The sequence below is a fragment of the Clytia hemisphaerica genome, unplaced genomic scaffold, assembly GCF_902728285.1.
Source record: "Clytia hemisphaerica strain Z4C2 unplaced genomic scaffold, Clytia hemisphaerica genome assembly, whole genome shotgun sequence".
NCBI lineage: Eukaryota > Metazoa > Cnidaria > Hydrozoa > Leptothecata > Clytiidae > Clytia > Clytia hemisphaerica.
Window position 1 is genome coordinate 111,844 of NW_027103850.1, and position 12,036 is coordinate 123,879.

The 12,036-nt window shown below is 36.6% G+C and overlaps 1 protein-coding gene across 1 annotated transcript; it reads left to right on the forward strand.

Annotated features, from left to right (window-relative positions):
- Window positions 1–9,847: 9,847 nt before the first annotated feature.
- Window positions 9,848–11,285, forward strand: LOC136807577 (uncharacterized). The gene has a single exon (XM_067064160.1). It carries the CDS (start codon window positions 9,876–9,878, stop codon window positions 10,689–10,691), a length of 816 nt encoding a protein of 271 aa, XP_066920261.1. The 5' UTR covers window positions 9,848–9,875; the 3' UTR covers window positions 10,692–11,285.
- Window positions 11,286–12,036: the final 751 nt, after the last annotated feature.

The following is a 12,036-nucleotide window of genomic DNA, read 5'->3' on the forward strand; positions in this document are numbered from 1 at the left end:
CTGGGTCTGTTTTAATATTGGGTACCAAGTCTATATTAGCTGCTAAGTAAATCCCCACATACCCTGTGTCATAGATCCTATTCGGGTATTTCCCTATACACGCCATTTTTTGATAAGAACAATTTCATAAGAGCACGAGGCTGAAACTTGACCAAAAGCTAAGGTCTAATTAAAAACAATCTGAATCTCAATTTTCACAAATTACTAAGAATGTACTAAATTTAACAGATTTTAAACACATTTATGTTCTTTTAAGTAAAGAAACTAAGCGTATTAAAAAAATAGTAGGAACATTTACTAAGTCTGAACCAAAATTTACTGGTTCTTATAGAAAAAAAGTGTGTATGTAATTAGAAGGGAATTAGAACCACAAGTTAATTTTCGATAGAAACTGTCATGGGGTATAATCATTCAGCTTTAACACAAATATATGTGTTCATCCAGCCTGTAATACAACGCTAACGGTGAGGTGTCCCCTCCGGGGCAGCCTTGATCGGTCGCAGTGTGTTCGTGCCGCAAGGGAATAAGAGTGCCGGTGTAAACGAAAGTGACCGACTCTTCTGCGTGGTGCAATCGATTTCGGTCCTTCTCTCAAAGTAGCACAATCATGCGCTATGACTGATCAGGAGCCATCGAGCCAATGCTGGTGATAATGCATGTGCACATTCATAACCTAAAGCTTTTCGTAAGTCATATGACTTGTTCGCACCATGATTACATTGCATCAGGAGACAATTAAAAACCTTTTGGATACACCTGTCTCATTGAAAGTCTTAGTGGGATAAGAAAATGGATCCAATGGAGATTTTTTGTAGGTAAGGGAGTTATACGTGTTGTTTGTCCTAGTAGTTTCGGGGTGGTCTTGCAGTCGATGTCATTATTATCAACGAAAGTACAATAGTAAAACATTTCGTTTCAGAATGGGGAGGACGTATAAGCGAAAGCTGGAGTCAAAAGCAAACAGGCAATACGATCCAGCCAAACTAGAACGAGCAATTTCTTACCCATTGAATGGTTTGCAAAGCCAGGGCCAGGGATTTCAAAAACTAGACCTATTTTGTAATAGGGAAATGGAGCAATAGTCACCACTAAAATTACCGTCTGAATGAGGAACAACACATGTATTCATATATATTTATTTATCGATTTATCCATTAGGTACCTATAGTCTGAAGCCAGGCGGACAAGCACGCCTTCCCAGGCCACAGAGGAGTTTTTGGCTGTTTTTTTACTCACAATCTCAATTCCCATTTTTCTGTCAGGCAAAGCACAGGTGTATCATTAACACAAAAGCGCAAAAAAGCCAGCTGGTATAGTTTTGGATGGCATCTCCCCTTTTCATTTTCAATGATGCGACACGGGTGTTCATTCTTTTTCGTGATTTTGTATTTACCGTCTTTCTAAGGTTTTTGGAAAAAATGATAACATGCCAGGCGTGGATTGGGTGAAATCTTTTTGTGGACGATGGCATTTGACCGCCCGTCTAGCTGATAATGTCAAGCCTGCCCGTCGCAAGATTGGACCTGCAGTAGTTAAGGAGTATTTTCGCAACTTGACTGAGACACTTGACGGAATTCCACCAACACACATATTCAATTTCGATGAGACCAACTTCACTGATTGTCCCCAACGGAACAGAGTAAGGGCTTTGTGTATTTTACATTTACGCCGTCAGCAATTAGGCAAAAAATTTACCATCCCCTATTGTCTTTATTTTTGCTGACGGCATATCTAAGTAATTTCTTAAAGATTGACCATTCGATCCAGACCTGAGGTAGATTAGTTTGCCAATTCTCCAAAAATCCAATGTTCAGTTTTCATGACGTCATCAATTAGAGCATATCATGTTTCCGTATTTTTTGCTTTGGGGAAGTAAGGGGGAAAATTAGTTCACACCTCTGTAGGTAATGTTCATCTTAGTACCATCTTTACTCAGTCAATGATCTGTGTGTTTTCTGTTGGCTAATGTTTTCTGAAAATTATATTAATTTTACACACTATAGAGCCGCGGGCCTAGACTTACCTGAAAGTTGTCTTTTGATAGAAAATCACCTCTGCCGTTAAGCACAACTGTACACAATTCTATGTACCTTTCCTCATTAGAAGAGTATTTTCTTTCTCCTTGTAGATCATTGTACGAACTGATTTACGTCTTGTTGAAAACATCTTGCCTAACTCGAAGCAAGCGTTTTCGATTATGTTTTGTGGAAATGCAGATGGTCACTATATTCCGCCGATGGTGGTGTATATAAGGCTGGAAATTGTTGGACAACTTGGAAAGAAAATGGTCCAGAAGGTTTGTAGCCCTTTATTATTGTAACACAAACACTTGTTATTTTCTACCTTGTACGATAAAGTTTACAGGGGAATTCTTTCCATCCCAACCCATACACGCTTTTTTATATAAAAATAGTTTGGCTGAGGGTCAATTATTCAATAAGAAATAGCCGAAATTGAGGGTGAAATACTCTCAATGTATTCTTATACTTTTTCAGACTTTACCTCTATACAAACATAAATGTCCTATTTGGGAGTTTCATGTTATTTTGCGCACATTTGAAGCTAAAATTCTATTTCTACCTTAAAGTTTCGATTTAGGTTGAACAAAAAACCCAGTTATTCTTGTTACCAAATAGAAAATGACTATGTTCATATCAAGATTTGTGAAACTCACACGAATCTATTTTTCTAAATGGAGCTTCACAAGTCTTTCGATTGCGGTTGACCTTTTCATATTTCGGCCTTGATTGCATCTAAATTAGTTTGCTGTTATAGGCGCCGTTTTCGAGAGCACTCAAAGCGGCTGGTTCAATATGCCAACATTCACGATCTGGTTCAAAACCTGCTTTCTGCCAAACATCCAACAGTTTCCCGGCCGAAAGATCATCATCGGCGACAACCTAGGTTGTCATTTTAGTGAAGAAGTGATCACCATGTGTAGAAACAACAACATTGATTTCGTGCCACTTATTGCCAATTCAACGCATTTAACTCAACCACTAGACGTGTCTGTCTTTCGCCTGTTAAAGGTTACGTGGAGCAATACCCTAAAGAGATGGAGAAGAGACACGCAAAATTCTTACGCTTTATCTCTAGGATTTCGTACGTGCGTTATTGTGCCAGTGAATGCCAATCAAATTCTCCGTAAATTACCGGGAGCAAACAGAGACGGTGGAGTTCTTGTACATATGGATCAATCGATCCTACAGTATCTAAAGCAACAATTCCCTGAAAATCCCCCAAAAGGTTAGTACAAGTGTCAGCTAGGTATTTCCTTATTGTCCTAAAAGCAGTAAGCGTCACAGGCAAGCATGGGGAAAATTTTGTTATACTTTGCGAGTACCGACAATCTTCTGTCATGAAATGCGAAATACAACAAATTGCTTTTTTTTTTCTTTTAGTAACTTTGAAAAGAGGCAAAAAGTCATCCCAGGCGCCGATTTCGCCAAACTGTCATCGTTGGCTGGAACAAGTCCTGCAACAACATCTTCATCAACAACGTCTTCGTCAACAACATCTTCGTCAACAACGTCTTCGTCAACAACGTCTTCGTCAACAACGTCTTCGTCGACAACGTCTTCGTCAAAACGCAGCACCCGTGGCAAAGAGAAGAAGAAGAAGGAGCCTAAAGTGAACGAACAACACTCCCCAAACAGTAGAGCCCCAAAGCGATTTCAAGCAGACGAACCCTCAACATCGGGATATGCATTACGTAATCGTGCTGAAAAATCGAAAAAAACGGACTATGATTATGAAGTTGAAACTTACTGCGGACACTGCTTCGGAGAATACAGTGCTGGAAAATACAAGTAAACATTTTGAAATAGCTTTCACCTAAACAAACTTGACAAATTTTTTGGTAATTAAACTTCTTGCGTTTTCAAATACACCTTAATGGGTCAGATAAAGTGTAATTGCAATTAGGTTTTCCCGTTTTATAAAGTCACGGTATATGTTATTCAAAATCTTGTGACCCCGCTCCCACCCAATTCACAACGTCTTGTGCCCTTGCATATGTCTCCTTCATAAAAATAGCATTAAATACTTTTTACTACCAACCCGAAAACCAATCAAAGAATTCAGCGGTAACAGGGTCTAAATCACTTCACCTTTTCGCTTTATTAGTTGGATAGCCTGTGACAATTGTGATGAGTGGTATCACCTTCAATGCTCCGGATACCCATACGAAGACGAAGATTACTGGCAAATTGAATTGGATGGTGTTGAATTTGTTTGCCACTTATGTAACTAGCGAGTTCTTAAAGTTGTTAATATTTTACAAACGTATTCTAGATTTCACTCTTACGTACACCCCTGTCTCAGTCTAACTACCGAAGAAATTGGGTATTTTTGTTAACAGGGGACCATTTTTGGCCCAATATTTTCCGTCAGGAAGAAGTCACCGTAAGGTTATTGACACCCGGGGGGTACTACCCTTGCCGAGCGACGGGGGTGCTCCACTGAAGTTCGAAAAATAGACCCTACGTGGGACTGATTTTTTGAAAAATGTTGCCTAAATTTGTGAATAAGTGACCCTGAATGGGACTGAAATACCAAAACTTTCTCAAAACTTGCTACTTTTTACCCAAATTTTCCAAAAAAGGCACACCCTACGGGGAACTGTTTTTGCGACCCTACCTGGGACTCGTGAAGGTAAAAAAAGGTACCCTAACCAGCGGCAGCATCCCGTAACTCATTTTGCCCTAGTACCCCCCCCCCCCGGGTATTGACATTATTTTCTGTAGAGATAATATTTTGAAAACTGTATATAGCTTTTTATGCATTTCGATCCATGATTCTTGCTGTTGAAACGTGTTATACGATAAAAAATATAAAAAATGCGTTATAATGGGATTTTCTCATTTTCGGGACGATTCAATTGCATGAATTTTCACCATTCTGTTTCGTTGAATGAATCATACTTTGTGTGATGTGGGTGTGGTATTATGCCCTTCAGTCAAATATCAGCAGATATGTAAACAGATTGTTTTGTTTATGTTTGGTAACCTATAGTTAATTAACCAGGTATCATTGATCAATCACATATCCACCATTGTCCACGCTGGTTATATTCTCAACTTCAGTTGAGTTAGAATCTGAGAATGTGTGTGTGTGTGTCTGTCTGTCTGTGTGTCTGTGTGTATGTCCCAAAACTTTGGGGCAGCCTGGAGACTTCAAAAATTGTTCGATTTGGCTGAAATTTGGCACACTTGTTCCTTGGGTGAATATCTGGGGGTGTTTTTTTCATTTTTCAAAAATTTTGATTTTTGGGGCCTGGGGACAAGTTTTTCACCAAAACGAGGCTAAAATTTTGGGGCAGCCTGGAGACTTCAAAAATTGTGCGATCTGGCTGAAATTTTGCACACTTGTTCCTTGGGTGAATATCTGGTGGTGTTTTTTTTCATTTTTTGAAAATTTTGATTTTTGGGGCCTGGGGACGAGTTTTTCGCCAAAACGAGGCTAAAACTTTGGGGCAGCCTGGAGACTTCAAAAATTGTTCGATTTGGCTAAAATTTTGCACACTTGTTCCTTGGGTGAATATCTGGGGGTGCTTTTTGCATTTTTCAAAAATTTAGATTTTTGGGGCCTGGGGACGAGTTTTTTGCCAAAACGAGGCTAAAGCTTTGAAGCAACCTACAGGCCTCCAAAATGGTCGGATTTGGTTGAAATTTGGCACACTTGTTCATTGGGTAAATATCTGGGGGTCTACAATTGGGCCTATGAATAATTTGAAGCCACTGAAGTTGAGCCCAGTGCGTTGCGCACGTTCGACTATTAGTTATATTACTATATTTCTATTGTATTTTCTCATCAATGTTCTTGTAAATAATGTAGTTTCTAAGAAGAAAAAAGATGTTATAAGGTTATAAAATAACAACATTACAACTCGCAGTGGAAAGCCCTTCAATTTTCTTTTCCCAATTTGAACACGTTGGCTGTATATGATATGATTATATATAATAAGATCACTACGTCTGAAAAAACGTTAGAAAACTAATTAATTGTTTTCACACTACGAGCGTCACTAGAGACACTTTTAATAGCTGCAATCAATTTCGGCAAAACGTAATTTTCGAAAACTGGTATTGCTCCTATAGAATAAATTTGTTTATGTAACAGATGGCGCCCCATCAGACGCTATCCACTTCACCCCGAAACGAGCACATCGATTTTCTTGTACTCGATTAAAGATTGTGCCTGGTAGAATAAACTTTTCATAGTGAAATTTTCTACACTCGCAAATTAGACCCCAGCGGTAAAATAAAACGACTTTATTTAGAGGTAGGCTCATTTTGGAAGAACAAATTTTTGGAAAACAGTCGAAATCTATCCGAATCACCCCGTCTTACGGTATATTAAGAGAAAATCCCAAAAGAGTGCTTTTTTCGAGCTCCAACCCTAACCTTAAAACTGATAATAGCCCAATTCCAAGTCAATCTGATACGTAACCACACCCAAACCACACCCTTACCCAACCCTACCAGGTCACCTGCAGGTTCTGACACTATTCCTGCATGCCAGATCCCAAAAATAGATATATGTCTTTCGCTTTTATGAAAAAGCCTTCACCTAATACTAATGTCCTTTTAGATAGGAATATTAGGAAGGTCAGAATCACTTATGGAGAAACGATTTTTTCTTCTCTTATCGCTAAGCAAAGAAAAATAGTTTCTATCAGCGATTCCGAACTTCATACCGTGAACTGCTCTAACTTGGGACTATCTGACAAAACATGATGGGACGGCAATTCGGCCACCATTTCACTGAACCTCCAAATTCATTTGATTTGAGTTAATGAACGGCATATAAAAAATACACAATTTCTCTTTCGCACCGAGTAGGCCTTTAATTTGAAATCTGAAAAAAATCAGTAATGGAACACAATGGAGAGCGTTTGACATCACTCGCGCAGCAAGTTACACTCGTTATTTGTTAATCCCATCGGGCGATAGGCGGTTAGGCAGCAGGCGTTCTCTAATTCTCCAATCGGCATCCGGTCATTTTGAATGAAGACTAAAAAGTTAAAAAGGGCCCTCTATCAGTGAAATTTATTGTGACATTTTATGACAGAAAGTATGATTGATAAACTTGGTGTCAAAGAGATTTAACAGTAAGTGAAAATACAGGTCAGATATTCCACGTTTTGACCTAATCGTCCCAAGTTAGAGCAGTTGACAGTATTATTCCTATCTCTAAAGAAGGGTGTCGAAATTAGAAGAGGGATGTCAACATTAGACCAACTTACGGTAGCCGGCATGACAGCTAGATAAATACTGTCTGTTTTGTTTTTGATACAAAAGGGGTCACTCACATATTGATTCTTCCCAAAAATGTTAGAGGGGTTAGAGTCTGTGACTCTATTTTATAGAACAATTTTAACCAAAACAAATGGCCCGATGTTTATGTCTTGTGTTCCTTTTGTTTAGACAGTCCGCGCGGCCCTTAAATTTCGCTGACGGTCGGTTTTTTTGTGAAATACCGCTATTTTGTTGATTATGATTTCCATTATTATCTCCGTTATTTTTAAAATGTAAACTGAGCAAGCCGTAGCGAAATTAAAGATGGCTGACAAAACAACAATGTAAGTGAAGGAGAGAGTTTCATCGATTTTTGATAATTTTTAAACTTTGACGTTGAGAGGTGGGGTGGGGGGGTTTTCAAATTAGCGTCAATTTGACGTTAGTCGTAGGAAGAATCGATATGTGAGTGACCCCTAAGCTCTCACATTCTATTTATGCCCCCTGACAGCTGACAATTAGAGTAGGCTAGACTTACCTGCTCTTTTCTCTTTTCTATTCCAACAATAAAAATGCTCACATAGTTGACACGTAATATACATTGACAGAAGTATTCCCCAATGCAATGTTTATAATCAAAATCTGCAATAAAAACGAAAGTGGTCTCTTCTTCTTCTCATTGGCTTCCGTAATTCCCTCCATCGGAAGGTCTTTTTCAAATTTCAACCAATGAAATTGTCGCGTATGATGAATGTTAACGACTGACCCTAATTTTTGGCACTAATGGCTGGTGCCTGGTTTGGCCCTTGAATAGATACTTTGCAAAGCTCAAAGTTTTTTATTTTTTATTGAGTTTTTGTGCATTCTCCATTGGGCTATTCCATTTTAAACCATACAGGGGTATTAATGAACTTTTCCAGGGGAGTCTGAGCCTTGATTTTCCAAGGGATATTTGTTCGTTTTTCAGATTTTCCAAGGTAGTTATTAAAGGTTTCCAGGGGGCTCTTTTCTCATAAACAGTTTCCTGGCCCTTTTTCACAAAATTTCACTTTCCAGGTGTGTCGACCCCTAATTTCCAGGGGATGGTTTGTTATCCAAAATTTCCAAGGGGTTAATGAAAAGTTCATCAATACTCCTGTACAATTTTTTTTGGTAGTAAAAAAAAATTACAGCCAGACCGAAGTCAGTAACCATGATTTTTAAGGAAGGCTTTATTGTCTATTGATTGATCAATTATTCATCAATTGAGCATTGGTTGGCTCTAAGATAGTATCGATTGGTCTCAATCAATAGCCAATATTGATGAAAAACAATTGATGATCGATTCTTACTCAAGATTTTAGAAAAGGCTCTAGATTACCTATTATTGAGATCAATCGATATCAAATAAATAGTAGCTGGAAAATGAGCATTGGTAAGTCAGCTAGGCTGTTTCGTAAGGAAACATATTTGATAAAAATTTTATGCTGCTAGTAAGGCCAAACTAGAGCTATTCAACAAACAAGTTTTGCTGACATCAAGCTCATCTTTAAGTTTTTCCTTGATATCTTTTTTTGGCTGAAAAAATAATTACGCTACAACCATTTCCGTAATCTACATGTCAGTACGCTTCTTTTGATGTATAAGGTGAGATGTTTTGACAGTGCAAAAAAAATTGCGGTAAATTTGGACGTGCCTTAATTAAGAGAACCTTGGCATTGTATCGCCGCAATTAGCAAGCCTTATGTGGTGCACAATTTTAGACCTGAGCATCACAGCAAGAATGTAAGCCAGTTACAAGAAATTTCCATTTCCAATTAACATTATTGAACAGTTTTTACAATTCAGTTCCCGAGACAAGAGCTTTTCAATGATTAATTTTGACCCACTGTTCCAACTCTATACAGTCAAATATGTAAAGATGGAGCACTCAGCTATGATGCCAAGGTTCCCTTGTCTGGTTATTCTAGAGATTCTCTGCTTAGTGCTCAGTAATTAAAGAAAAGGATCAAGGGTAAGTCGAGAAATAGTGGCGCTTTCCCTTATTTTCTGGTTGGGTCAATTAGCTATCAAAAAGGGAGCCTTTGGGTTGCCTCAGTTGCCATGTTTAGTCAATTTTAAGTGTGATTGTAGTTGCTATTGTAACAAATAAAACAATACTAGTAAGAGAATTGCCATGATGTCGCATTTTTTTCAATTCAACAAACATTGTATTGAACTAATGCCATAACTGAAATATTGACCTAGATCTTATTACATTGTGAAAGAATTGGTGAAATCAGTTATCCAAATACAAAGCTAGTAAATATCAGAAAGATAACACAGATAATATGTTTCAAGATTGGGTTTTTGTCAACAATGACTGAATTATATAACACCAATAATTTTCTTGAAGGATATCCAGATGATCTTCTTGAACAAAATAGACAATCGAACCAATTGAACCAAATCGAATGCTGATTAACTAATAAGGGAGAAAAAAACAAATTATCTATTATTTATTTTATTTTACTCATACTCTTCTTGTGGCCATTCAGTCTCAAAACTGTTTAAAATGTTCAATCTATTGCTTGGGGAATCACAAATAATATGTCTTTAAAGTAATCAAATTTTATATTTTAAGTTGCAACAATTTAATTCTGTTTTTTTGTGCTTCAGATGGGAAATAAGATATCAATGGCTAGTAATCTTTTAAATAGAAATCCACTATTAAAGGCAGCAGCTTACGATTTAGGCATACAATGGATTGCTTTTGGTTTTGCTTATGCATTGAAAACTGAAAAGTTTTATGATTTGGTCGGTTCATCTACATTTCTTGGATTGACATGGTTGACCTTAAATTGGGGGAGAAAAGGACATCTTCCCTTTTTCAATCGTCAAATCATTCAAAATTCTTGTGTCACATTGTGGGCTGCACGACTTGGAACCTACCTCTTTTCAAGAGTCATGGAAAGTGGAGAAGATAGAAGATTCAGAAAGGCTAAGAATAGTTTTTCTCATTTCCTTTTGTTCTGGACCATGCAAGGGCTTTGGGTTTGGATCACACTTCTTCCAACAATGATCTTGAATTTCAAGCAAGAAGATAAAGAGCTCAATTACCGTGATTATCTTGGATTTGCGATTTTTGCAACTGGTTTTCTTGTTGAAGCAACTGCTGATTATCAAAAGTCCAAATTCAGAAGTGATCCTGCCAACAAGGATAAGTTTGTCAACACAGGTCTCTGGAGCATCTCTCGTCATCCTAATTATTTAGGTGAAATTTTGATCTGGTCTGGTCTTTTCTTACCTGCATCAAATGTGATGGAAGGCAATGAGTTTTATAGTGCTTTGTCACCTTTTTTTGTTACCTTCCTTTTAACAAAAGTTAGTGGCATTCCTTTGTTGGAAAGATATGCTGATAAAAAGTGGGGAGCTTTAGCTGAATATCAAAGCTACAAGCAACGTACAGCAAAGCTTTTCCCTTTTATTTGGTAAAATATAACTTTACACAATCTTTATGGTTATATTGAGCTATATAGTATATAATCACTTTTCTATACTTAATTTTCTTGATTGATATTATGTGAAACATAGATAAACACTTTAAAAGTATATAAGAAATCAAGATATTCTTGTCAGATATTGTTTTTGCAAAAGATGCCTTTAAGTTCATAGACATAACTTTAGTTTTTTCGTTTAGAATGTGCACTCTTTCTTCATACTTTGTGGGAACCTCTTTGAAACAATGTAATATGTAGCACCATGCTAATTGATCACGATTGCCTAGATTTCTTTGTTGTATAGCATTTGAAATGGTTGCATTTTCATAACTGTCCTTTTTTTTTTTGCCTCTTCCTATAGTAAATACTTTGTCTACATTAAAGGAAGAAATTTTCGCGGAAAAAAAATTTGACGAATTTGTAAAATTTAATTTTTTCCGTCATCCGCCAAATTAAATTCCTGTCAAATTTAAGTTGTTCTATTTATTCCCGCAGATGTGTGCTATTTCAGGCCTTAAAACAGGTCTCTCTTTTTTAATGGCGTTTTTTGAACAAAAAATGTCCTTTTTCAGCCAAATTTAATTTTTCAAGTTAAAAATTTCATTGCAAGTTACAGATTTGATAAACATCCTACTTTATACTATTGTACTATTTTAGGAAGATTTTATTTTACCAAGTTTTTGTATCCAATGTATTCTTACTCTACGATTGATTGTAAATTTTTTTATTTCGATATTTAGTGTTTAAGTATTGCAATTAGCTAAACACTTGATAATTTGATTAATCTATATCTTATTATTCTATAATAAAATTAAAATTAAAACCTCATGTTTGATAATTTGATGATTTAATTTTCCTTTTTTCAATTTTATTTTTATCAACTCAGAAGGTGTTTTAAAATTTTTTAAATAAAATTTTCTAAATCTTTAAATGTTTGATATTTTAGATACTGGATTCCCTTCCCCTGGTTACATAATCTTAAAAGACCATTGTGCCCTCATTTGAGTCATTTGCCAAAATAAACTCTTGTCAAATTTCATTTTCATCTTCCACGCTTAAGCCTTTATGTTTCTTTTGCCCCCCCTTTTTTTTCCAAATGTTCCATTCACTTAAGCAAATCTTAGAAAATGAATTTTTCACTAGATTTTGCGTCAAAGTTTCTCTTCTGGAGGTATATGAGCCTACTTGGGTTTAAGTAATTTGGTATTTTGTCTTTCTTATATGTATGTATGTTTTAGTTAAATCATTGCCATGAAATCATATTGAATAGTGCTCGATGATAAACAAACAAGATACCAGAGCCAAGTAAAATTGAAAGGTTTTCTTTCAATAATTCAGTA

Coding starts and splice junctions, on each gene's coding strand:
- LOC136807577 (XM_067064160.1), top strand. CDS start 9,876: ATGGGAAATAAGATATCAATGGCTAGTAATCTTTTAAATAGAAATCCA.